This window comes from Acinonyx jubatus, chromosome E4, assembly GCF_027475565.1.
Source record: "Acinonyx jubatus isolate Ajub_Pintada_27869175 chromosome E4, VMU_Ajub_asm_v1.0, whole genome shotgun sequence".
In the NCBI taxonomy this organism is placed as follows: domain Eukaryota; kingdom Metazoa; phylum Chordata; class Mammalia; order Carnivora; family Felidae; genus Acinonyx; species Acinonyx jubatus.
In genome coordinates, this window is record NC_069395.1 from 60,395,125 (window position 1) to 60,421,259 (window position 26,135).

Consider the following 26,135-nt stretch of genomic DNA (forward strand, 5'->3'; position numbering starts at 1 on the left):
CTTCCCCCCAGTACTGAGGATTCCAGCACTTTCACATAATCTTTTTTCTAGATCCCAGCTCCACCATTCACCCTGAGGGACTATCAACATTCACATGGTTGACCCATGCAGTTCCTTAGCCCCTTAATCTTTGAACTGTATGCTTCCAGTTTCTTCAATCTCCACCATACTTCAGCCTCCAAGTCCCATGACCCGTGTTGGACTTGGACCTTGTCATCCCACAGCACTGCTCCATCTAGGACAACAGAGTCAGACCTTGGACTCTGATTAAAAACCTCCTCACTCCCTCACACAGTTGCGTCTACTACATCTGCTCTTCACAAGGACCTCCTACTTCTCCCTGTTCGGGAGCCTTCTGCTGCTTTCCTTGCATTTCATCCAACTTGGTGGTTACTGTCCATCAGTTCAAATAAAATCTTCAAGTTTTTGCTTTCCATCCCATCCAAATGGCCAAAACCCACCCTTCCTTGGTTCCAATGGGTTTCTTCCTCTGCACAGTTCAGTGCTGCAAGAAAAAATACAACCTAACCTCACATCTTGGTGCCACTATAAATTCAGTCTTCATCTTCAACTGTATCTCCAATGGTATCCAGACACACTTCTATTTTATTGATAAAGCCCTCATATTCTGGAACCAGACTGGATCCATTTGAATCTCCACATCAACTTCAGCACTCACTAGCTGTGTAAACTTAGGTAAGCCATTTCACTTCTCTGTGCCTCAATTTCTGTACCCATGAGACAAGATAACAACAGTACCTCCTGAAGGAGGTACATGGCTGAAGTGCAGATTAAAGGAGTAGAGCAGTATACATCATGACCACTTCAAGGGCACTGTCCATCATCAGTATTGTTTCCTAAATCAGATTTGTTTCATTCTCTCTAGTAGTTACTTTTAATATTTATCATGTGCATCTTCTACTTAGAATCTTCCTCCTTCAGTTACATTTTTTCTCCTGGAAGTCATACCCTATCCCACTCCACACCCTTAATTTGACTTGAGCCTCCTTCCTCTGTACTCTCGTAGCTGAACTTCCTCCACTATATTGTTGATCACCTTGTGTGGTAATTGACTGTAATCCCCTTGAGAGGCCTGGTATATCTTGCTCTCTGTTGTATCCCTAGCACCTAGCACATGGGTAGCACATAGGAATGTGTGTGTGTGTGTGTGTGTGTGTGTGTGTGTGTGTGTCAAATAATATTAGAAAAAAATGAAGACCTACATAGGACTGTGAACTCCTTGAGGCAGCTATTTTCTCTGGATCACTTTTAATACCTTGCAAGGAATAGATATCTTGTAATACTTGGGAAGCAATAAGTATTTTTCAAATAGTAATTTTTCTGCATCTCTTGAGAGTTGTTTTTAAATTTCCAAGAGGATTCTTACTCTTTATCAACTTGCTTCTTTTCTACATATCAAAATAGTCTCATCTTTCAAAGCTCAAGTCAAAAGTAATGTTTTCCAGGAAGTTCTTTACCAATCCCTTTGTTCTGGTTATCTTTTGCTATGTAACAAACCACTCTAAAGCTTAGTGGCCTAAAACAATACTCTATTACCATGCCTCACAGTTCTGTGAGTGGTCTGTCATATGGCTGCAGTCATGGAGGGCTTGACAAGCTGAACGTCCAAGATGGTGCCCTCCCATGATAGCCAATTGGTATGAGCTGTTGGTTAGTAGAGAGCTCAGCTGAGCCTCTTGATGGGAACAACTGCATATGGCCTGCCCTTGTGACTTGGGTTTTTCACACATGGCAGCCTCCAGTTATTTATTCTTCTTAAATGATCACTGGCTTCCAGAAGGCAGGAAGCAGAAGCTTGCAGGCCACCTAAAGACTATGCCTGGAAAAAGCTCAAGTGTCACATCTACTGCATTTTATTGATCAAGGTTATCACAGACCCTCCTGGATGCAAGGAAATGGAGAAATGAATTCCATCTTCTGATGAAGGAGTATCGAGGTCATAACTGTAGAATAGTATGTAGGATGGGATATACTGTTATGGCCATCTTTAAAAAATAAAATTTGTCATATCCCTCAAGGCAAAATTTATCCCTTTCTTGTGTGTTCTCTAGGCATTTACCTTTTGTTTTGTTTTGTTTTGTTTTGTTTTTTTAATATTGATTTCCTCCTCAGGGCCCAGAATTATTTTGCTAGGAAAGGTCTCTCAATCTATAGCACACAGAATACTTGGAAAATTGAATAAAATTACATGACTCAAACATACAGTAGACCCTTGAACAATCAGAGTTCGAACCATGTGGGTCTACTTATATGTTGATTTTTTGATAAATATAGTACAGTACTATAAATGTATTTTCTCTTCTTTATGATTTTCCTAATAACATTTTCTTTTCTCTAGCTTACTTTATACGTAAGAATACAGTATATAATATACATAATAAAATTTGTGTTAATATGTTATCGGTAAGGCTTCGGGTCAACAGTAGGCTACTGGTAGTTAAGTTTTCAGGGAGTCAAAAGTTATAGGTGGATTTTTGACTGTGCAGGGGGTCAGCACTCCTAACCCCCATATTGTTCAAGGATCAACTATAATTATTCTTGGGGTATATGTAAATATTCTGTGATTAAATTCATTATATATATTTTTAACCAACCTATATTAAAAATTTAAATGATGCTGGGTATCTGCAAAATGTTTATGTAAAAAGTGGGCGTACTCAAAAATGGTTTACTAAGTATTAGTTGGTTTATATGTTTGTCTCTTCTTAACTCAATTAGGTGTTATTGCTCCCAAGGACTTAGCTTAATAACCTTTAGATCTCTAAAGTGTAGTAGATTAAATCATATTTGCTCCGTAAATTTTGGCTTGGTTTGGTTAAAAATTTTATTTAAAAATTTAAGCTCTACCATTCATTTATACAATCAACAAATATTGATCAAGTACTTATTCTGCTACAAACACAATGGTAGAGGCTAGGGATAAAATGGTGAGCAAAACCAGTTTGCAGCCCAGGAGGGTAGACAGATATTGACCACACAATCTCCCTAAAGCTGTAAACTTCCAATTGTGAAAAGCTTTTTAGTTTCTGCGGTCTGCCAAATACCACAAACCAAGTGACTTAAAGGACAGAGTTTTGTTGTCTTAGAATCCTGGAGGCTAGAAGTCCAAGATTAAAGTTTCAGCAGAGTAGTTCCAGCTCTCTCTCCTGGGCTTGCAGATGGCCAGCTTCTCCCCACGTCTCTTAATGTCATCTTTGCTCTCTATGTGTGTCAGTGTTCAAATCCCCCTTTTTATAAGGACACCAGTCATGTTGGATTAAGGTCCATCCTAATGACTTCATTTTAACTTAATTTCCTCTGTAAACATCCCGTCTTCAAATAAGTCACAGTCTAAGGCCCAGGGTTAGGACTGCAGCATGTGAGTTTGGGAGCACACAGTTCAACCCTTAACATTTTTCAAAGGAAAAGTCTGTAGCACCATGAGAACTTATAAGAAGGGGGTTGAGGTAGCTTGAACGAGGAAGGCTTCCTCAAGGAAGTGAAACCAAATGGAATCCTGAGGATGAATGGGGGTTTACCAAGTAAAGAGGGACAGGAAAAAGGTTCTTGGCCATGGATATAGTATGTGCTAAATTCTCTGGTGGCAGAAAGAGTGTGGTGTGTACAAGCAGTTGAAAGAAGGCTATATGATCTGCATAGTTTTCAAATATTGTGGAGAAAATTTGAGGCCTAAGATGCATTTTTCTCTAGAGAGGCTTCTGTTTGCTTCTGTCAGGTGGCTGTGGTTCACAGCAGTCCCGGATGGATGAACATGATCCAAACAGGACTAGGGATGATTCCTAGGCAGTCCACTGTCCCTTTGATCATTGGCTCATTTCCAGTTTACTTGACTTCCAGGATGTACCTGTTTAGGGTCCTGACTCAAAGCCTGCGGATTTATTAAACCCTCCCAAATCAGGGTTGCTGTCCTGAGTTCCAGACTTTATCCATCCAGTTTCATGGTCATAAACTCTGTTGAAGTTCCCAGTGGGTCCTGCAATTAGTGGATACCCTCAGACATGGCTCCAAACATCAAGTTCATCTCTATGTTTCCTTTACCTCGTAGCAGAAGTTAGTTCAGATAACCCATTTCACCGTTACACCAAATGGCTGCTTGCGGAGAATAGGTTGGCTGGTAGAATAGACAGAAAGCCTGACATTGGTCAAGCATAATGCTCATGATATGATAGAAGCGTAAGGGTAAAGATGAAAAGAGATAGGTAAAGAAACATTATCAGGTAGAACTGGCAGAGCTTGGAAGGGATTGGATGCAGAGAATGAGGGGGAGAGAAGTCCCAAGGATGACACTTTGGTTTCTAATTTGAGTAACTAGACGGATAGGATAAATGGATATCATTCATTTACGTAGGAATATGTGGAGAGAATTGACACAATGCAGGGCAAAATCACACGTTTCAGTTTGGAGCCATTGATTCTGAGGTGCTTGGAGATATTTAGGAGGCTACAGCAATGAAACATTGTATGCATGAGCTCAAGAAGGAGATCTGGGTAAGAGATGAAAGTCTTTGAATCCGCATGGGTGTGGATGATGGACTAGGCTGGAAGCTTGAGAAACTCCAATGTTTGACGGTCTTTCCTTGCAAGGATGAAAGAGAAAAAGAAGGAATGGCCAGAGATGTATGAAGACAACTGGAAAACAAAGGAAGGTTAGGGTGTCAACAAGAGAGTTAGTTAACAACAGTCAATGTTGCTGAAAATTCTAGTGTGATCATTGAATATGGATGATCTTACAAAATATAAGTTGTTAGCAATGAGGCGGTAAATAAATTGCTATAACCTACATAAAGCTGTCAGAAGGCAACACTATAAAGTCTTCAGAAGACAACAGACAAAAAATTCTTCATAATCTCAAAGTAGGAAAACATTTCTTAAACAAGATACCAAATGCATTATTAATAATGTCAAAGATGGATAAAAGTGACTGCATTAAAATAAAGAACTCCTTTTTAAAAGCCTCTGTAGAGTCTCACACTTGAAATGAATAGAACAATATGTCATCATACTTCAGTAACAAAAAAATTCTTTAAAGATATTATAAAGTTTAAAAGGGAAGCCACAGAATGTAAGAAGACATTTGCAACATTTAAAAATGATGAAGACTGTACTCAGATCTATGAATAACTCGAATTATCTGTAGGAAAAAAAGACCGATAATCCAATAGAAAATAGGCCAGAGGCTTAAACAGGCACTTTATGGAAGAGATCCGAACAGCCAGTCAGTATATGAAAAAGAGTTTGACCTTTCTAGCAGTCAGTCATATGCAGATCAAAACCAAGTGCTTTCCTATCTTACCCATTCACCAGAAGATTTAAAAGTTTGAGAACACCAAGTGCTGGCAAAAATAGACTGTCAGAAACTGCTGTTGAGAAAACACACTGGTACAAAATTTCGAAACAGTTTGACACAATAAAGGTGAAGATACATAAACCTTTGACCAGGAATTCCACTTTTGTGTATGAACCCTGCACAAAATTTATGCACCTCTGTGCCAGAATACATGTACAAAAATGTTCTTTGCAGCATTGTTAATAATATTCCTGGGCCATCATTTCACAATGTATACACTTATCAAATCATGATGTTGTGTATGTTAAATTTATACAATGTTATATGTTAATTATATTGCAATAAAACTGGATTAAAATAGGGGCGCCTGGGTGGCACAGTCAGTTAAGCACCCGACTCTTGATTTCGGCTCAGGTCATGAACTCAGTTTTATGAGTTCAAGCCCCACATTGGGCTCTGGGCAGACAGTGCAGAGCCTGCTTGAGATTGTCCCTCTTTCTCTCTTTCTCTCTCTGCCTCTCCCCTGCTCTCACTCTCTCTTTCACAAAAAATAATAAACTTGAAAAAAACTGGGAAAAAATATTCCCAGAGCAGAAACAGCTCAAATGTCCTTCAACAGTAGAACAGCTAAATAGTCTGTGAGATGTTCATGCAATGAAGAATCATACAGTAATCAAAGTGGGTGACCTGGAGTTTACGTGCAGCTGTATAGACGAATCTCAGAAGCATTATGTTGAGTTAAAGAAGAAAAGATACATAAGTGTGATTCTAATTATGTGATTCAAATGCAGACAAAATTAAACTATCCTGCCTTGGGATATATACCTAAGTGGTAAAACTATAAGGAAGCAAGGATGGGTTATTACAAAAGTCAGAATAACATTTACTCATAGGTGAAAGGCTGGGAATCTTAATTGGAGAGCAGGTAGGGGAGGTATGGATGGGTAGAGTGGTGGTTATATGGATGTTTGCTTTCTAACTATTCTGTAAACTGTACACGTTTTAAGATCTTTATGTATGAAAGTTATATCTCACTATAAAAATTAAAAAAAAAACACCAAAGCTACCTCTTGAAATGATACCATTTAATCCTGAGTTAATCCCACTATTTTTCCAATGGTGCTTTCTGGTAGTGACTGAATAAATCGATGTGACAGCCAAATACAGTACAAATCCAATGACACATGATGCTGCACTTTACCAGTAAAAATTCCCTATATTTGTGACGTCAGATAAAAATATGAAAAACGTTGCTTTAATTCCTAGGTTGGATCATTAAATGCATGCTTCCTTGCAAAGAGGAATTTCCAAGTTGATGTATATGAAGCTAGGGAAGGTAAGACATTACTGAAAATTATGAGATGTGGTTCTGATTCTCTGACTTCTTTCTCATTACATTTTCTTTTACTGATATAACCATCGTATATCAGTGGTATTTCAGAATAGCAAGAAAAAGATTTCACTGTAAAACATTCCTCTATCATTTTTCTCTTTCCTTTGTGTGTGTGTGTGTGTGTGTGTGTGTGTGTGTGTGTGTGTCCTTTAGGTATTTTATTTTTTTATTTTTATTTTTTTAATTTTATTTTTTATTTTTTTAAATTTTTTAATTAAATTTTTAATTTACATCCAAATTAGTTAGTATATAGTGCAACAATGATTTCAGGAGTAGATTCCTTAGTGCCCCTTACCCATTTAGCCCATCCCCCCCCCCCACAACCCCTCCCGTAACCCTCAGTTTGTTCTCCATATTTATGAGTCTCTTCTGTTTTGTCCCCCTCCCTGTTTCTATATTATTTTTGTTTCCCTTCCCTTATGTTAATCTGTTTTGTCTCTAAAAGTCCTCATATGAGTGAAGTCATATGATATTTGTCTTTCTCTGACTACTAATTTCACTTAGCATAATACCCCCCAGTTCCATCCACGAAGTTGCAAATGGCAAGATTTCATCTTTTTGATTGCCGAGTAATACTCCATTGTATATATATACCACATCTTCTTTATCCATTCACCCATCAATAGACATTTGGGCTCTTTCCATACTTTGGTTATTGTTGATAGTGCTGCTATAAACATGGGGGTGCATGTGTCCCTTCGAAGCAGCACACCTGTATCCCTTGGATAAATGCCTAGTAGTGCAATTGCTGGGTTGTAGGGTAGTTCTATTTTTTGTTTTTTGAGGAAACTCCATACTGTTTTCCAGAGTGGCTGCATCAGCTTGCATTTCCATGTCTTTACATTTTAAAAAGAAATTTTTTTTTAGAAAGAGGAACTTCATTTTTTTTAACCTCAACTATCTAAATTTAACTTAATACAAAATTACTACTGTTAGTGTTTTCTTTAAAGGAGTTAACAAGGTCTTTTAACTTGGTCCTGAATGCACCAGTTATTCAGGTGCTATCTGCTCACTCTGTCCTAAGATAATAATGAGCTGTGTGTAATACAGAGTCTACTTTCAATGTCTTAGATCTCCGAGTGGCTAAATTTGCACGTGGAAGAAGCATTAACTTGGCCCTTTCTTATAGAGGACGGCAAGCCTTGCACGCCATTGGCCTGGAAGATCAGGTACCTTGTTAATGTATTTTCCTTATAAAAGATAATACCTGCTATTTTCCAACAATTGCATGCTCTTGATTTCATCCAGGCTCAAAGCACCAATTAATGTCAAGAACCTTTGCATGGAAACTCAGTCTACAAAGGTTTTCAAACTTCTAAATTTGGCAGGAGGGTGAACATTGGACACTTGAGGCAGCCTGGGGAACTGGGGCATGATGAGGGCAGGGGGATCCTGTGACTCTCCCTGATGATCTCTTCTGACACTGGGTTTGCAATCCAATGGTGGGTCTCAGCCTACAGGAAGTGTGACCTGAGGTTGCATCCAGGATGACAAGAGGCCGGCCTACAAACCTCATTTTTTTGACCATACAAGTCCATAATCTCTTACCCACAATTCTGTACTCCAAAGAGCTCTGCAAACAGAAAACTTCTCATCACTGATTCAGCAGCAAACTTGACCAGATGTGACGCTTTTTATGGCTTAAAAAAAAAATCTTGGTTAGTGTGAATATGTTTTGCTACAGATATTTGTGCTCTGTTTTGGGGTGATGCCTCAGAGTCCACTGGGCGTTATGTGATATCCTTAGAATTACCTATCTAAAATTTGAAAACTTTAAAATCCTGAAACTGATGTGCCCTCAAGGGTTTGGATAAGAATTGTGGGTCCTCATGTAGTCTCAGCGTTGCCAAACTTTTCACTGTCTAGCAGTAGCTTGGAAATATGAACAGAAGTAATATATTTTTCTGCTATACTTTTACTGACAAAGTGCCTTTTCAATGATCATATAAGCCAGTATGGATGTCAGTTCTATTTCCAGTTTCCTCAGATATGTGTGTGGGAAAATACCTTGCATGGGGTTTTGGGAGTCCTGGGTTTTACTCCTCATGCATTGCTCTGTTTTGTGATCATGAGAAAATCACTCAGCCTCTCTGACACTGACCCATTTTCCTTAATTGTAATATGTGATTTAGACCAGATAAAAGTTAAGTCGATTCCAAAAGCTAAAGGTTAAAAAAATCAAAAATTAAGTTCTGCAGGAACATAGCTTTCCTTAAGTTTCTACAACACCGTGCTTCCATGGCTCTTTGCATTATTTTTTTAATTTTTTGAAAATATTTGAAAACTCACATTTTAAAACCGATATCTATCTTATTCTATGATGCCATATTATGCTAATTGAAATTGCTATTTCTTGGTTTATTTCAGATTGTAGCCCAAGGTATTCCCATGAGAGCAAGAATGATTCACTCTCTTTCAGGAAAAAAGTCTGCAGTTCCCTATGGGACCAAGTCACAGGTTGGTTTACCCTGAAGATAATGTTTACTTACAGTGGAATCTAATGTCTGGAACTTGACCTTGGCTTATTGGCCCTTCCTGTCTCTAGATCTGTCTTTGACATTGCCTGTGTCGGTCTGCAATTTGGACACGTACACTAGTTAATAAATTAATCCATAGGAGATGAGATGCTTACAATAGGGCTCAGTTTCTAATAACCATTCAATAGAAGTAAGTTACATTGTCATCACTATTAGGCTCTTTGCCTCTATGCATTGTTCATGGTGGCCTGGGACACCCTTTCTCTCCCATCTCCTTTCAGTTACACAGAGAAGATTACTATGTATTTATTGTCAAGCATAAAATGCAAGAACAACTCTAGAGGGTTTTACACTGTTGTTACCTTCTCCAAACTGACTCTCTTGCCTTAAATTTAACTGTAATGGAATTTAGAGAATGAACCAAAAATGTGTTTAGTGCTGTATAATTTCTAAAACAACAGAGGCCAGATGGTGAAATCAAGTTTACAAAAGAAAATCCATTATTCTGCTTTGTGTTTCTATTATCTTTACATAGTAACACACGGAGTGGGGAAAGTATGTATTTTTATCTAATATTTATACCTTCTAAGTTTGTTTCTTTGAGACAGAATGAGTGTACCAAACAGCTATCAACCAGAGAAAAACTCCAACTTGATTTTCCAACAAGGCCTTATTTTATTAAAGGCAGAGCCCAAATGAAGTTTATATTCTTTGAGTCTCTGAGCTCCCACAGAGCTCCCACTGCAGGTGGATTAGCGATTCTCAGACTCCTCTGGGATCTTGTTAAAGTGTGGAGTCTGATTCTGTAGGGCTAGAGTGAAGGTAGAGATGATGCATTCTAAACACACCCAAGTGGTGTCCATGCTGCTGCTCCATGGACCACACTCTGGGCAGCAAGAGATAAAGCACATGTGCTCATGGGAACAAAGTCTGTGTGGCTCTTGTGATGATACAAGTGGCTGAAGCACCTCACACCCGTTAGGAAGCTACTCTCAGAAAACAAGAATGAAAACAGAAAATAACAAGTACTGGAAAGGATGTAGAGAAGTTGGAATGCCTGCGCACTGTTGGTAGGAATATAAAATGCTGCAGCCACTGTGGAAAACAGTGTAGCCATTCCTCCAAAAATTAAAAATAGAATTTCCCATATGATCCAGCAGTTTCTCTCCTGGGTATGTATCCAAAAGAACTGAAAGCAGGGACTTGAAGAGATATTTGAACACTCATGTTCATAGCAGCATTACTTATAATAGCCAAAAAGTGAAAGTTACCCAAATGTCCATCAATGGAGAAACAAAATGCGGTGTCCATGTATGTAAGATAATAAAAAAATCTATATTGGTTTCTACCCCTAGTTCCTGGCACAGAACTCCTAAAACTCTTGTAATGTCCTAAGTGATAAGAGCACTAGGAGATCTTTTCTTCTAATATTTGGTCTTTGATTGTAATTCCTAATCCAGAGCTCCTAAATCCCTTGGAATTTCCTGGGTGATAAGAGTGTCTTTTGTTCTAATGAGGTAACTCTCAGTGGGCTCCTGGATGGGGGCTGGTCACCAGAAAGACCAAGCCTTAATTAGAAGTTTGGAATTTTCAGCCCCACCCATCTGAAGAGAGGGGAGAGGGGCTGGAAGTGGAGTTAATGATCCAACATGCCCATGTGATGAGGTTGCCACAAAAATCCGAAAAGTATGGGGTACAGAGAGCTTCCAGGTTCGTGAACACACGGAGGTACTTGGAGATGGCTCACCCACAGAGGGCAAACACATATCTTGCCCTACACGTTTTTCCATCTAGATGTTTATCTGTACCCTTTAAACAGTAAGTCTACTGTTTTCCTGAGTTCTGCGAGCTGCCCTAGCAAATTAATTGAACCTGAAGAGGGGCTCATGGGAACATCTAACTTACAGCTGACTGGTTAGAAGCCCAGTTGCAAACTGTATTGCCATTGGCATTTGAAGTGTGTGGGGGGGGGGGCAGTGGGGGGTACAATCTCATGGCACTGAACCCTAACCTTTAGGATCTGAGGCTATCCAGGCAGATAGTGTCAGAGTGATTAAATTGTGGGAGAGCCAGCTTGTGTCACTGAGAAATGGCCTGGTGGAGGAATCTCCCCCCTCCCCCCACCCCGCGAAACACATCTGGTGTCAGAGTGTTGTGCATGTGGTAGTAAGTGGGAGGAAAGAAGACATTCACCAGAGGAGAAGGGGAGGTTTTCTATACAACATACACTGGAATACTATTTGGTCTTAGAAAAAAAGATTCTGACACCTGCTACAACATGGTTGAAACTGGAGGGGACTTTATACTAAGTGAAATAAGCCATTCACAAAAGGACAAATGCCAGATTACACTTATGTGAGGTATCCAGAGTAGTTAAATTCATAGAAACAGAAAGTAGAATGGTGATTGCCAGGGCCTGGAGGGAGGGAGAAATGGGGAGCCATTGCTTAATGTGTAGAGAGTTTCAGTCTTATAAGATGAAGATTTCTGTGGATGGATGTTGCTGATGCCCATACACAGTGTGAATGTATTTAATGCCACTGAACTGTGTACTTAAAAAGGAGTTAAAATGGTAAATGTTATATCATGTGTGTTCTACTCGATAACATGTATTTAAAAAGTGGCAGAAAGGAAAACATTCCAACAACTAAGGGCCTATGGGAGATGGGAGGGAGTGGGGAAAGATCCATTTTTTTCCATTTAGTGACTTTCTAAAATAGTAACCTGCTTATTTTTGGCATGGTAAAAACATAGGTACAGAGTCTTAATGTATGAGCCAGGCAGGAGAAGGAAGGGGAAGAAGATCCACTGATCATCCCTGATCAGATAAACAGTTTTGGATAATTAACATGTCCTGTTCAAGTGGCCCCAAGCTGGGCTTGGCGTTGTAGGAAAGGAACACAAGGTTTACACATAGCAGTCAAGGGTAAGCTATACGTACTAAACGTATCCTGTCATAAACCCTAACTCTTCTGTGTTCCATACTGCGTGCTAGTGCTGGTTACTGAGGACTGGGAGAGGAGCTTGTAAGCATTGAGGGCAGACGGTAATCAAGTTCTTGCAAAAAGAACTCTTCTGAGAGGTGGAGTGCTCAGCTGTATGGTTTGGAGAAGGAAGAAGCTTCAGTTTTCTGAGAAGACCTCACGGAAAAAGCGAGGATTGAGGCGGACATTTTGTTTAAATATTAAATCGACAGCAAAATAGTGTTCTCCCAATTAAAGGAGCATCCGTCTATGGACGGAAGTTGGGTGAGACAAGAACTCTAAAAATATATAAATGTTTAAGTGCCCAGTGTGTATTGGGTAAGAACACTTGTGATGCACTTTTGCATTACAGAATCATAGCGTGATCAGCAACCTTGGATTCCTTGAATCCAACCACCTTGTTTTACGGATGATGAGACAGGCTGCATGAGTACATGTGGTCAACATCAAGGGAGGCACGGGCAGGTGTCCTCATGGACAGTGCCCAGCGCAACATAGGTGTTGGAGGAGCTCCCAGGAGTGCTGGGCAGTATTGCTAAGTTGTATTATTGCTTTTGCTAAATTGAGAGTGACCACAGTAATCATCCCTACCTTTGTCTTGGATTCACAGGGAGTTAGCTAAGAAGGCCAATTTTGACATCATTCCCTCCCCAGAGACTGAGTCAACAAAGTATGAGTAGACAGAGGAATAAAATATGGTTCAGAATATCGGAACATTAGATGAGCAGAGGGAAGTGGACCTGAGCACCAAACTGAGTTTCTTACCCCCAGCACTGGAGTGGGGGTTGGCCAGCTTCATTTCTACTGGTGCCCAAGAAGGCGAAGGTGTTGGTGGGAGTTACCATATGGGACCTTCAACACAGAAGAAGCAGGAAGTGATCACTCACCCACGGTCCTGTCATTCTCAATTCTTAAGAACTCAGTCAGTGCTAAATTTGCAGCCACGTTTCTTTCTTTGGTTTGCATCATTACTCTTATGACAGGGTTGAACATGGGGCCTCCTTTAAGAACTACATAAAATTGCCTTGAATCACTCAATTCCACAGCCTGTGGAAGTCAAAAGCCCTCCCCATGACCCCAGGATTTCTGCAAATCCCCAGGCAGCCCATCTTCTGTTGGCATCAACCTTCTCTGAGCCTCCTTCCTCCAGCTGTTGTATTCTCTGCCTTTCCTCCCTGGCAGGGTCCAGACTCTTCCAGTCTTGCTCATTCCAGCCATCTCCCTCCCAAATTGTCCTGGGAACTATCAAAATATTCTCTGACATACAGAGCAGGTCAGAGCTCCCCAATTTTTTTTAATGATGCAGAGAAAAAATTTTTTTAATTTTATTTTAATTCCAGTGTAGTTAACATACAGTGTTATATTACTTTCGGGTGCACACGATAGTGATTCAACACTTCCATATACTACTAGGTGCCCATCAGGATAAGTGTACTCTTAATCCCCTTCACCTATTTCTCCCATCCCCCCCCCACCTCCCCTAGCTCCCCAGTTCCTATGCCCCAAATAGAGGAATAGAACCCCCTTAGTAGAAAACATTCCCTTTTACAGGCTTTCAGGATATAGGGTGTAAACATGTTTTTCTAAAATATCTGAAAAAGTCAGCACTGCAACTCTTGTTGTACAAATCTCCAAAGGAGATTATCAAACTTCCTTTAGGTTTCATTGTTAATGTTTTGGTTACAAGGACCTCTTTATACTTCCTGACTTGTTTCTTCTTTTTTTAATCACTGTGGTATTTTATTAAGGACATTTGTGAAGGTTCGTTTGAAACAACCTGGTCTGTAAAATACAACTGAGTCACTAAGCAGCAACAGACAGAAGCCAGTTTCAGTCTTGGATTAATGTTGAATTCATTTATAATTACTCTACTATATGTCTAGGAAGAATACATAGGATTTTTTAAAATGCAATATGATGAGTAAGGACAGTTGAATACTGACTCACAAAATAGACTAAATTGTAGTCATTTGAGCTGCTATTTGAAATTTATGGCTGCCAGCTGACAACCAGAGTTCTTTTTTGTTTTTGTCATTGTTGTGATAAATAAGTTCAATAAAGCTATCCAGATAGGAAATGTGGAGCTGGACTATGAGAATTATTTCTTTGTAGCCTTCACCAGAGATGCAGTTCACGCCCCCCCCCCCCCGCCCCAGTCTTATTGAGAAACAATGGATGTTCATCACTATATAAGTTCAAGGTGAACAACGCTATAATTTGATTAACATGTGTGGTGAAGACTTGTTTGTTCTTATTTTTTCTTCATAAGACCAACTTTTTAGAATAGGCATTGGAGAAGTGGGGCTTGATGGGGGAGGCTCTAACTTTCGCCTGCAGATGCCGGGTAGAAGGACAGGGACTCTCCACAGGACCCATGTGTGTATCAGTTCCCAAATGATGCAGATGTCAACCAAGCCTGGCCACTGATAAGGAAAGAATAGTTTCCCTCCGTATATGAGTTTCCCTAATTTAAATGTTTCCAAACATATTTTGAATGGCAAGTGTGGTTTCCATTGAAATTAGGTCATTAATGACACAGAAGACTGGAAAACAGAACAAAAGAGGCAGAGAATGAAGTCCTGTTCGTTTTAATTCATAGCAAAGACACAGGAAGCCCCTCTTCAGTCATTGCCTCTGTAGCATGACTGAATTGTTTTTATACCAACTGTAGGGTTCACTGTTAATATTAAATGTCTACTTTGGGATGAGGTGAAGATTTATAAAATGGGCATATTTGTATGAAATGATGTGATGTTTCAAAATTTGGGAAACATATGCTTTAAAGTTTTAAAGAATAGGTTCACCCTGAACTGTGAGGTTGTATTATGACTTTCACGGGCCCTAGGTGGGCACTTTCGCCTTTGTGGGTCCCTCTCCCTCTGAAACAATAAATATTAAAAATTAGATTTTAGGAGGGCATTGGTATAAAGATGAAAATAACCCAGGCTGGGGTGCCAGGGTGGCTCAGTCAGTTAAACATCCAACTTTGGCTCAGGTCATGAACTCACGGTCTGTGGGTTTGAGCCCCATGTCAGGCTCTGTGCTGACAGCTCAGAGCCTGGAGCCTACTTCAGATTCTGTGTCTCCCTCTCCCTACCCCTCACCTTCTCCTGCTCTGTCTCTGTCTCTCAAAAATGAATAAACATTAAAAAAATAAATAAAAATAAAATAACCCAGGCTGGATTCATTCTCATAGATTCATTACAATTATTTTTTTTCTTCTAATTTCAGTATAAACTAAAATTAAAACATTTTCGTGAACCCCTAAAAGTATGTGGACCCTGGGCATTGTGGCCACTGTGCCTTTTGGAACAGGAGGCCCTGTTTAATTGTCCTATAAAGTCAGAAATAAAGAACACATGTCCCAGGGAGGGCTGACCCTGCTTCTATGCACAATTTCCTCACCATTACCATCCCCCCCCAACACACATTCCTTTCACATTTAATGAATGCCTTCCAGGTAGTCTCTTTAGGAAATACCACATTTATTCCAACGTCGCTGTCATTACTGAAGTTTTTCTAACACATCAATTTGTAGATCTAAGATGAAAATACAAGATGTTGTTAAAACTATCTTAGTAAAAATAACATTTTTGCTATAAGAGAAGGATTTGGTTTTTATAATATCAAACCTTGAAAAAGCCAAAGTTGTAACTTGAACCTTGTTTTATATGTATTTGGTTAAAGTGTTTATTTTTAAAAGGCTAATTAGCTAAATTGTTATGAAACTAAGTTTGCAAACTTCTGCTAAGTGTTTCCTATTGCCGAATGAATAATAATGAATAATGTGAATAATAATGAATAATATTTGTCTATTCTTCAGAAGCAAACAGTATCTACTATATTTTTCTTGCAGTATATTCTTTCTATAAGCAGAGAAAATCTAAACAAGGAGCTGTTGACTGGTAAGTCCAATGCTTTATTCTGTTGTCACTTTCAGTAAAGCACGTAAGCCTAACCCTGTTACATGATTCACTGGGATTTGCTTACTATTCCTTTTCATGGGTTATTCATGGGTTATTAAGGGCAAGGCTATGTACAATACAAAGTCCTTGAAAAGTAGTAGTGATGCGTCCTCTGGCATCTCTTTTTCATCTTGTCACTGATCTAAATAAAAATCATTTGTTCAACACACGTTGAATTCCTATTGTCTTTTCAACACTGGAATGAATGAGTGTTCACCCCTGAAGAACTCATGGACTAGAGGAACAACAGATACCCTCAAATGATTTGCAAAATGACACGATTAGCTCTTCACTAGGGAAAGATAAAAAGCAGTAGTTGAAGGCTGAAGAGGGCTGCAGTCTTCAGAGTATTATGATAATCCCTGGGTGCATAAAGCCAACCCTGAACTTAAAGCCAGAGCACAGGGGCCAATCTGTAGGAATTGTAGGAAACCAAATAGCAGAGGGTGTAGGAGGTTGAAAAAAAGGAAGGCATAAAACATACCTTGAGGACTCTAATGTGTTACAGACACACCCATTAATGGAGAAGCCACTGGATTGCAAATTAAACTTGCAGCATGGATGATCAGTGCAATCACTTGCCAGGTAGCCCTTGGCCATAACAGCTTTTTCTCCTCTTCAGTATTTGTGCTAATTAGATTCATTCCCTGCAGAACATAACACTTGAGTAATTCTATCTTTTTTTACATTTTTTAAATATGAAATGTATTGTCAAATTTTCCATACAGCAGCCAGTGCTCATCCCAAAAGGTGCTCTCCTCAATACTATCTTTTAAATCAACTCCTCTCTGTAATCCAGCAGCCTCTGAGTTCTGGAGAGCAGAGTTTCCACATGACTATGTGTTTCTCCCCACCCTTCTACCCAGAATGATTCTGCAGTGTTTCTGTTGAATTGAATTGAGCCGGCAGGAGGTGTGCTGGGAAGATCACTCTAGCTGATTCACCACGGACTTCAGAAATAGGGCTCAATATTCTTCTTAATGTTACTTCTTGACTTACGTTTGCAAGACCATCTTTTGGATGGGTAGATGGGGGTGGGGAGGTGGCTAGATATACTGATATTGATCTCAAGAAGCCACAAAACAGCTTTTTAAAAAGTGGTATGGCCAACCTAAGACAATCTCTTTAGAGCATCTCTGAATTTATTAAGAATGAGAGCAAACACTCACTGAGACCCCGGGGAGTGTGTTAAGCGCTCTATAGAGCACTCTATAGATGCTCTATAGCGCATCGATTTTTATAACCCTCCCAACAGCTCTGTGAGGGAGGAGCTCCTTTTCCCTCAGTTTGACAGGGGAGGAGGCTTCTCATGCTCCCCGTACAGCAGCCCACACTGCTAATAAGTGGTAGAGTCTGTGCTGGAGCTGGATCTGTTACTCCAAAGTCCATGCCTTTATCTCCTAGAGTCAGTGCCTCCAATATTACACATGAAATATCTGCTAGCAGTAGGAGCTACAACCTGGGAAGAGCTGATCTTGGTGGACAGACCAGAAGCTCCCATACCTGGTTTTCCTTGGGAACGTTCTGCACAGTGTGCAATTTCATGAATGCCAGAAATATGTGAATAAAGTGTACATACATGGACTTTCTCTTTTTTTCATTTCATTTATTTTATTTTTATTTTATCTTTTTTTTTATAAGTTTCAAGTTTTTATTTAAATTCGTTAGTTAACATATAGTGTATTAGTTTCAGGAGTAGTGTTGCATAAAATACCCAGTGCTCATCACAAGTGCCCTCCTTAATACCCATCACCCATTTAGCCCATCCCCCCCCTCCCCCCCGCCGAACAGACTCTCTTAACCTCTAAACGTTGTTTGGCATATAAACTCTTTCACACAGCTGTGCTTCCTTTACACAAATATGTGAGCTGCCAGCTCCATGTGCAAACACTCCCTCCTGACTGCACAGCCTCCCCTCTGAAGGTGTGGTAACAAAATCATTCCCCTGCATCTCATGTAGGATTGTTTCATGGTTCACTGTCCAGGGCTGGGAGGGAGGGGTTTGTTAATAATTGTTAAGCAAACCAAGCAGGAAAAGGGCATGCAATCAAGTAAGTTTGATAAATCCTGCATGAAACAAGTTTTGAAAGTTTTCTTACAGTATTTCTCAGGGCCTTTATTCAGCTAGTCTGCATTGTGGATTTTCTAGGGCAACACTGTCCAAGATTTGGCCACAAAGGCCAGCCACTTGTATAATTTAACATTTTATATTAACCACATTTAAAGGCCTAAAAAGAAACAGGTGAACTTAATTTTAACAATATATTTATATCCGAAATATAATCATTTCAATGGGTCATCAACGGAAGACAGTGATGCATGAGACCTTTTTTATTTGGTACTAAGTTGTCAAAACCCAGTGGGTGCAACACATCTCCATTTGGACTAGCCACATTTCAAGGACTTGAGCCACATGTGGTTGAGGACCAGGACCGCACAGCCTAGAAGGTCAGAGTGTTAGCATTTTTCCAATCACTCTGACCACAAAACAGTTTTTTCGGGAGCATATTCCAGGACTAGTGTTCTGTGGAAAATTCTTTGGGATGTATTAGTGTACACTTAAAAAATAAACGTAATTTAATTTAATTTTTTCAAGAGTTAAAACACATTTAGGGTTTATAAAAGATATCCTTAGTTGTTCAGATAAATTCTGATTTCTCCATAGTTATTTGTCAAAAGATTTCTTAAACATAGATAAGTAGATCTGACTTGTAGCTTTAAGAAGAGTAAATAACCTATAATTATAGATCTATCCATGAGAATTAATAGGGGCAAAAATCATATTTTACTGCTATGGCAAGAATATGATAATTCGTTAATTTCTATAGATTGCTAACAGGCAAAATAAAAAAAAAAGCACCAGAATACTTTCATTCTATTTATTGAGAAGTTTTAGATCTTGTTACTCATTTTTTCCCTCAGTGTTCCAGTGTTTGATTACAAAAAGAATTAGTATCAAAATCTATATCTGTGACTTGACTCAGAAGTCTAGAGAACTACTAGAAAGAGATATAGAATGAGGCATAGCATGAGAAGAGGAGTTTGGCTGAGTATTTCTAATCACAAAATCTGAAACTAGAGGCAAATTTTAAAATATGTGATGCCTGCTTCTTTTCCAGGGTGACAACCATCACAGTAACGTAAGAATTTGCATAATGGAATTAGTTGTATTTTTTTTAGATGAGGATAGTTGATTTGTATTCATCTCTTTTACTACCAAATTATCCTAGAACATTTGCCAAATAGTTGTCAAATTACCACTTTGTGCTAATTCATTATTACAGTCTTAAGAATAAACATCTCTATCATTACTGTTCTCAGGAAATAATAACAATTTCAATTTCATTAAGTGAAATAAGAATTGGAATTTCATTTCCATTTGCTCATTTTCTTTGTCTCCTCAGCTGTTGAGAAATACCCCAATGCAAAGGTGCACTTTGGCCACCGGCTGTTGAAATGTAATCCTGAGGAAGGAGGGATCACAGTGCTTGGGTAATCAGTGGTCTTGACTGCAGAGGTGAAGGGTTAGGCCAGTGAACTGTATCTGTAAACTTTGTTCTTTGGCTTCTTTGAAAGATTTAAATGATTACTAAAAGGGACTCAAAGAAACATCAAAAACCAGCCTTTGGATGACTTCTAAATACCAACACAAGTGATTCTTCTTGATTCTCGTGCGGGCTCAACATCCTACCATGTTCCACACTGGTAGCCACACTCTTCAAATGCTCTCTGCCCTGTGTTCCCTCTCCTCTTTCTGGAAACTATTTGCCTCTCCTTGGCTGCCTCTATGTCCTCTAAAGTTCCTAGCTCCATGTCCCATCCTTGGGACATGTCATGGATTCCCAGTCCACTCAACCACCACTTAAAAATTCCCTTTGCTAAAATGAACCTCCCTAGCCCATGCCTCTGTCTCCCCTCTCAATCCTTCTTTCAGTACTGATCCATGTTAATGTTCTGTTAAACACCTTCACAAGCACCGCTTGCCATGCTTTCAAACATATCTTAAAACTTGACCATCTATTTCTCTCCAAGCATGTCCAGTCCTGACCTCCTTAATGCCGTTAATAATTAGAATCATTCTTGGTGTGCTCTTTTCCTTACTTTCTCTCGTTAAATCTATGACCCTGCCCCATCTTTCTTACTCCCTGGTTGGGTTCAGAGCCTATGTCTTTCTTCTGAGGCCTAAGGTCCCTGGGTTCTCACACTTGCACACCCAGGCTACTGCAATCACCTTGTCCTCTCCTTGTCCCCTCCCCCTGCACTCTGCCTCCAGTTCAATACCTCCAGTGCCAAATAAGTTTTCCTAAATTACCACTCTTCATTCACCATCCCCTCAATGGAAAAAGTTATTTTCTCTTTTGCCAGAAGAATGTATTTAAACCTTTTGTCTTAACATTAAAAATTCTCTTCTTCTCCTCCCTCTTTCCTTCCCCATATTGTACTCTTTTCTTGAGCTTGTCTTCCAATACCCTCCACTCACGCTAAACACACTGTTCCTGGCAACTCCTGTGCCATCTCTGCCCTGGTCCATCCCTTCCCTCACTCTGCCTTCTTCTCAAGACTCTCCCTTTGTGCAGGGGACTCAAGCCTTAGTCACATTCCAGTGGCCTGGCATGTCCTTATTAATTGGTGTAGTGGTGTTATTCTCATTCTCATGAACAACACCACCATAGAGATGAGGGTTGTCATCTTTACTCTGTATCTATCAACTCTAAGCTCAAAATCAGATATGTACAAGTGAGGAGTGGCCCCCTTGAGTTGCTACTTTTTATATCCAAGAAGAGGAACAGCATCATTTTTACCACTAGATTATTTTTTTGGATGGTTCATTTTATTTTTCAGATCTGACAAAGTTCCCAAAGATGCCACTTATGACCTCATTGTAGGATGTGATGGAGCCTACTCAACTGTCAGAACTCACCTCATGAAGAAACCACGCTTTGATTACAGCCAGCAGTACATTCCTCATGGGTACATGGAGCTGACGATTCCACCCAAGAATGGGGATGTAAGTCCTTTCCCTTCTTTGGCTCCTTCCCATAGCCCTCCTGCCCCTTGGACTAGTGAAGATGCATATTCTAATGCACTTGTTCTCAACAGCATATTTGGATGAGTTCTGAGGTCTGCTATAGTCCTTTGCAAAGAATAATAAGTTGGGTGTACAAGTATCCCTTTAATATAATTTTTGGGATCCTGGATGGCTCAGTCAGTTAAGCATCTGACTCTTGCTTTTGGCCCAGCTCATGATCTCATAGTTTGTGGGTTCGAGCCCCTCATTGAGCTCTGTGCTGACAATCTGGAGCCTGCTTGGGATTCTGTCTCCCTCTCTCTCTGCCCCTCCCCTGCTTGCATTCTCTCTCTCTCTCAAAAATAAATAAATAAACATAAAAAAAAAATAACATCACTTCTCTCCCTTGCCGTCAAGATATGCTTTCTTGAGTGGTCAGGAAAGAAGAGGAATTACAGCTACCCTACTGGGAACACAGAGGGAATTTGTCTGACATAATAATGTCATTTTTTCTATTTTTTCTTGGTAGAAAAAAAGTGGGTCAGGAATCATTCTGTACACTGACAATCCAGAGTTCCTATACTCATGATTATACCAAGTAATGATTATTAAATAAAATGAATAGCAAGCTAATGCAAAGAGATTTTCATTGCATGTTTTCTCATTTCCTGGTTCCCAGGTTAAAACCTATGGGGCTTGAGGCAAATACATCATAGCTATGTTTTATATTATCGTAGCAAATAAATGTAGAATCTTATTAAGGGAAGTTAAAATACCAACAGAAGCAATAAGGATATTGGCTTATAGGTAAAGATAAGTAAATAGCACTAATTTAAATTTGAGTTACATAAAGAACATCTATTTTTAAGGTATTTTTAAGATGTAATTTATCCTATCTGAAATTCACACGTCTATAACATAGCTAGTCAATTTGTGATAGTGCTATTATATACCAGGTATATACCAAATTGTATGAGTCAGTCAAATCTATAATATATCACTAAATCATTGTTTTCCTAGTTCTTCCTTCTGGTCAGAAAAGTATTTAGTAATTCTTAAGCGCTAATTTTACATTTTTCAGGTGAACTTTGTTCTCATGGCCCAGGATCTGATAATTCTGGTTTACAAGATAATAGGATTCTGTTAAAAATTGTCCCAGACTAGGGGCCCCTGGGTGGCTCAGTCAGTTGAGCTTCCGACTTTGGCTCAGGTCATGATCTCACGGTCTCGGAGTTCGAGCCCCGTGTCGGGCTCTGCGCTGATAGCTCAGAGCCTGGAGCCTGCTTCACATTCTGTGTCTCCGTCTCTCTCTGACCCTCCCCCATTCATACTCTGTCTCTTTCTGTCTCAAAAATAAATAAACATTTAAAAAAAATTGTCCCAGACTTGAGTGGAATTAGGCCTTTTAATGTAGATTTAAGATAGCCATTTATTTTCTAGCTGTTCATATTTGATAGTGATAATTATTGGTTAAAAAAAACTCACTGCTTTTAATTTAATTTTCTTTAAATTTACATCCAAATTAGTTAGCATAAAACTCTCTCCTTTTAAATAAGAAATACCGTTTTGACATAGCAATGGGACCCAGGCATGGGAGCATTTTAATATGTCCTCAAAATAATCTCAGGAAAACTAACTTCCTTTCCTCCCTCCCTTCCTCCCTCCCTCCCTCCCTCCCTTCTTCCTTCCTTCCTTCCTTCCTTCCTTCCTTCCTTCCTTCCTTCCTTCCATCTGTCTCTATCTCTGTCTCTCTGTCCTGCCCCTTTTAACGTAACAGACTCTTTCTTTAATGTAACAGACTCTTCATCTCTGAGGACTGTGGAGTGGGGGAGAAAGATTGGATGAGGGACAATACTGGGTGAATATTGAGGGAGTGCTTTTGAGAATTTAATGGGAGGCTCATCTCAAAGCTGCTTTTGCACAGCAAGTCCCTGTTTTGCTCAGACTTCATGTTTGGAGAGACTTGTGGTGAGCGCCCAGTGGGGTTACGGGAGCCTGACTTTGGAACTGCTCTTGGATAAAGATATCTATTGAGAGCATGACTTGGTAATAAAGAAGCTGAAATTATAAGGGATTATTGTATAGCCATGAAATATGTGTGAACATCAAAATCTTCTTGGTATCATAGTTGCTACATCAAAAACAATGTACAAATCACTATACATGCCAATGGTGAGGACAGGGGGTACATATTGTCTCCCAAACTTTTTCATCAGCCATTTTAACGATTACTAATGCAGTAAATGATAAATCAATTTCAACTGCCATTTCTCCACTCTTCCTTATCTTTTGGAGTTCTAAAAGGTCGTAGAAGTGGTCAAAAGATAGCAAGAGGGAAAAGCAATGACTTGTGCCTCATCCAGACTGGTCTCCTTATTCACACTTCCTAAATTCCTTCCCTAAAACACTGTTCATTTCTGCCACCTCTGCTTTGCTCAGCAAGTTTACCCCCGCCCAGAAGCCACTGTCCTTCTCTTCTTATCCAATCAATGAATCCTTCCACACTTTTAACCACTTCAACCCCACAGATGTCTTACCTGCCCAGCTTTTATTTCCTATACTTCACCTCAGCATCTGCCTATTCACCTGTGCCATAACCTGAGGCCAGACAGTTATGTACTCACTCATTTCTGTGTCTGTGTGTTGAGCTTTCTTTGAGCCTCTGAGATCAAAAGCCAGGAAGAAAGACACGAATAACTCCAACAGTGTGAAAATGCTGGCTAGGAGCCTAGGCTGTGCTTTATGTGTTTTTACCATGTAAGAGACACACATGGCAGGGGCTCCACAACCTTTGTAAAAAGTAATGCAAACTCAGAATGGTTGGAAATTGATTGCATGTTCTTATGCGTATCATACCCCGGGAATCTCCAGAATTTAGGTCGGTAGATATGCCCAAGCAATCAAAACTCACTCAGGCTCTTACTGGGTTGTCACGGGGTCACTAAAGAGAGCAGATTTCTTTCTATTTTTTATGCTGTAGGAAAGAAGTGATAAGAAGCTTGTTTGTAAAATTTTATTTTTCCTATGAAATGTAAACTTAGGACCTTTCCATTATATAAATAAGTCCTCAAGTAAGGTGAAAAATAAAGTATAAAGATAGTACACACACATATATATGTACATATACATATATAGTTTGTATATGCATATATAGTATGTACGTATATATATGTATGTGTATACGTGTGTTTTTGTGTGTGTGCATGGAAATAGAGAGAACATCTTATAGTATGTTCTTAATTCTTGATTATATCTGGTATCAATTATATCTGATACCACCTAAGTTACATGAGTTTGTAAAGTCAGGACAGAAACATTTTTAAGACCATTTCTACTTTATTTATTTATTTTTTTATGTTTAGTTTTTTGAGACAGAGTGTGAGTGGGGGAGGGGCAGAGAGACAGGAGGACAGAGAATCCGAAGCAGGCTCTACTGACAGTAGACAGCCTGATGTGGGGCTTGAACTTAGGAACAGTGAGATCATGACTTGAGCTGAAGTTGGACGCTCAACTGACACCACCCAGGTGCCTCGCCAGTTTCTACTTTAAATAACAGTAGATGTGCTTATCATCGTGTGTATGATACTATTTGAGTTGCTATGGAAACAATTATAACATAAGCAGAAACAGTTTTATAGATGTGCTGCATTAATGCACTAATCAAACATAAATATACTTTTTCCCTACAGTATGCCATGGAACCTAATTATCTGCATATTTGGCCTAGAAATACCTTTATGATGATTGCACTTCCTAACATGGTAATACAGAATTTGCCAATATAATTTTATATCTATAATTAATGTTTTTCACTACATACTTTCGTATTTTCCATGTATGCCTAAATTCTTCTGTACTTAGCATGTGTATACCTAACATTATTGTTTAGTCTCTTCAGTGATTACATCATTGCAACTTTGGGGTTCTTGAGGAAAAACCTGAAGGAATTCCAATTATTTATAGTGGAAAGGAGATTTAATATATATAAATGATAAGCGATAGATTGTGGATGGTGGTGCCTGTCATCTCTCCCAAGACGGTGTACGAGGAAATGGTGTGCAAATAAAGTCAAAGAGATTCGGGTTCTACATGAGGCAGGACTTCCAGTCTTTGAGGTCTCTGGGACATTGGAATATACATTATCAAAAAAGAGCATGGCTGTTCTTCCATTAGACCCTAGAGACATTTTATTTTTTCGTTATATATCTGGCTCTGTATTTCTCTAGTTGGTCTATTTTCCCTTGGTAGCAACGCTGATGCCCAGTGCCTCTTAACACTGTTTGAAAAGGAGAGAGAGAGGGAATAAGTGGGAAGAAATTCAATCCAACCACTATTCAATCCAACCTATTAGTAACCCAAGGAGTGTAGTGTTGGCTCGGTGAAAATGGCTGAGGTTTACCATGTAGAAATTCTAATAACTGAGAAGCTGGGGAGTAGCTGGGACTTGGTGGGGCTTTTCTCTGGGAATGAGGTTTGGGAAGGACGCCTTTCCTGTCTGCCTGGACATTCCTCCCAGGTGCCCCTTGGCCACAGCAAGAACCTGAGGGTAAGGCTCCCCACGTTCTCTCACACGCTTCCTCTTCTTGCAGAACAAATCTTTCACATGTACTTTGTTCATGCCCTTTGAAGAGTTTGAAAAACTTCTAAGCAGCAGTGATGTGCTGAATTTCTTCCAGAAGTACTTTCCAGATTCCATCCCTCTAATTGGAGAGTAAGTTTCAAGATGTGCAATTGTGCCTTTTGCTCCACTGTTTTGATTTATTCAAGATTCAAATAAAGGTCATGCACCTAGCTTCAGTTTGGATTAAATGTGACTGATCCTGATGTGACCTGGACAGGAAGCCTGCCTTCGGTCAAAAGTCTAAGTGGGCGTTGTGCTGTGAGCAGGGATTCTGAAAACCCCGTGCCATGGTCAACTTTTCCTAAGAAAAACAAGTAACCCATGTCCCCAGGTCTTTCTGCCTCCTAGACAGGCTCTCAGGTCCCTCCCAGTTGTGCTG

The 26,135-nt window shown here is 39.6% G+C and overlaps 1 protein-coding gene across 1 annotated transcript in view; it reads left to right on the forward strand.

Annotated features, from left to right (window-relative positions):
- The window catches only part of KMO (kynurenine 3-monooxygenase), a 56,765-nt gene that overhangs the window by 14,507 nt on the left and 16,123 nt on the right, over positions 1–26,135 (forward strand). Inside the window, 8 exon segments of the mRNA XM_027046323.2 lie at positions 6,575–6,644; positions 7,773–7,870; positions 9,069–9,158; positions 16,019–16,067; positions 19,532–19,619; positions 20,970–21,135; positions 24,825–24,896; positions 25,725–25,846. Coding sequence (XP_026902124.1) covers positions 6,575–6,644; positions 7,773–7,870; positions 9,069–9,158; positions 16,019–16,067; positions 19,532–19,619; positions 20,970–21,135; positions 24,825–24,896; positions 25,725–25,846 — 755 coding nt within the window.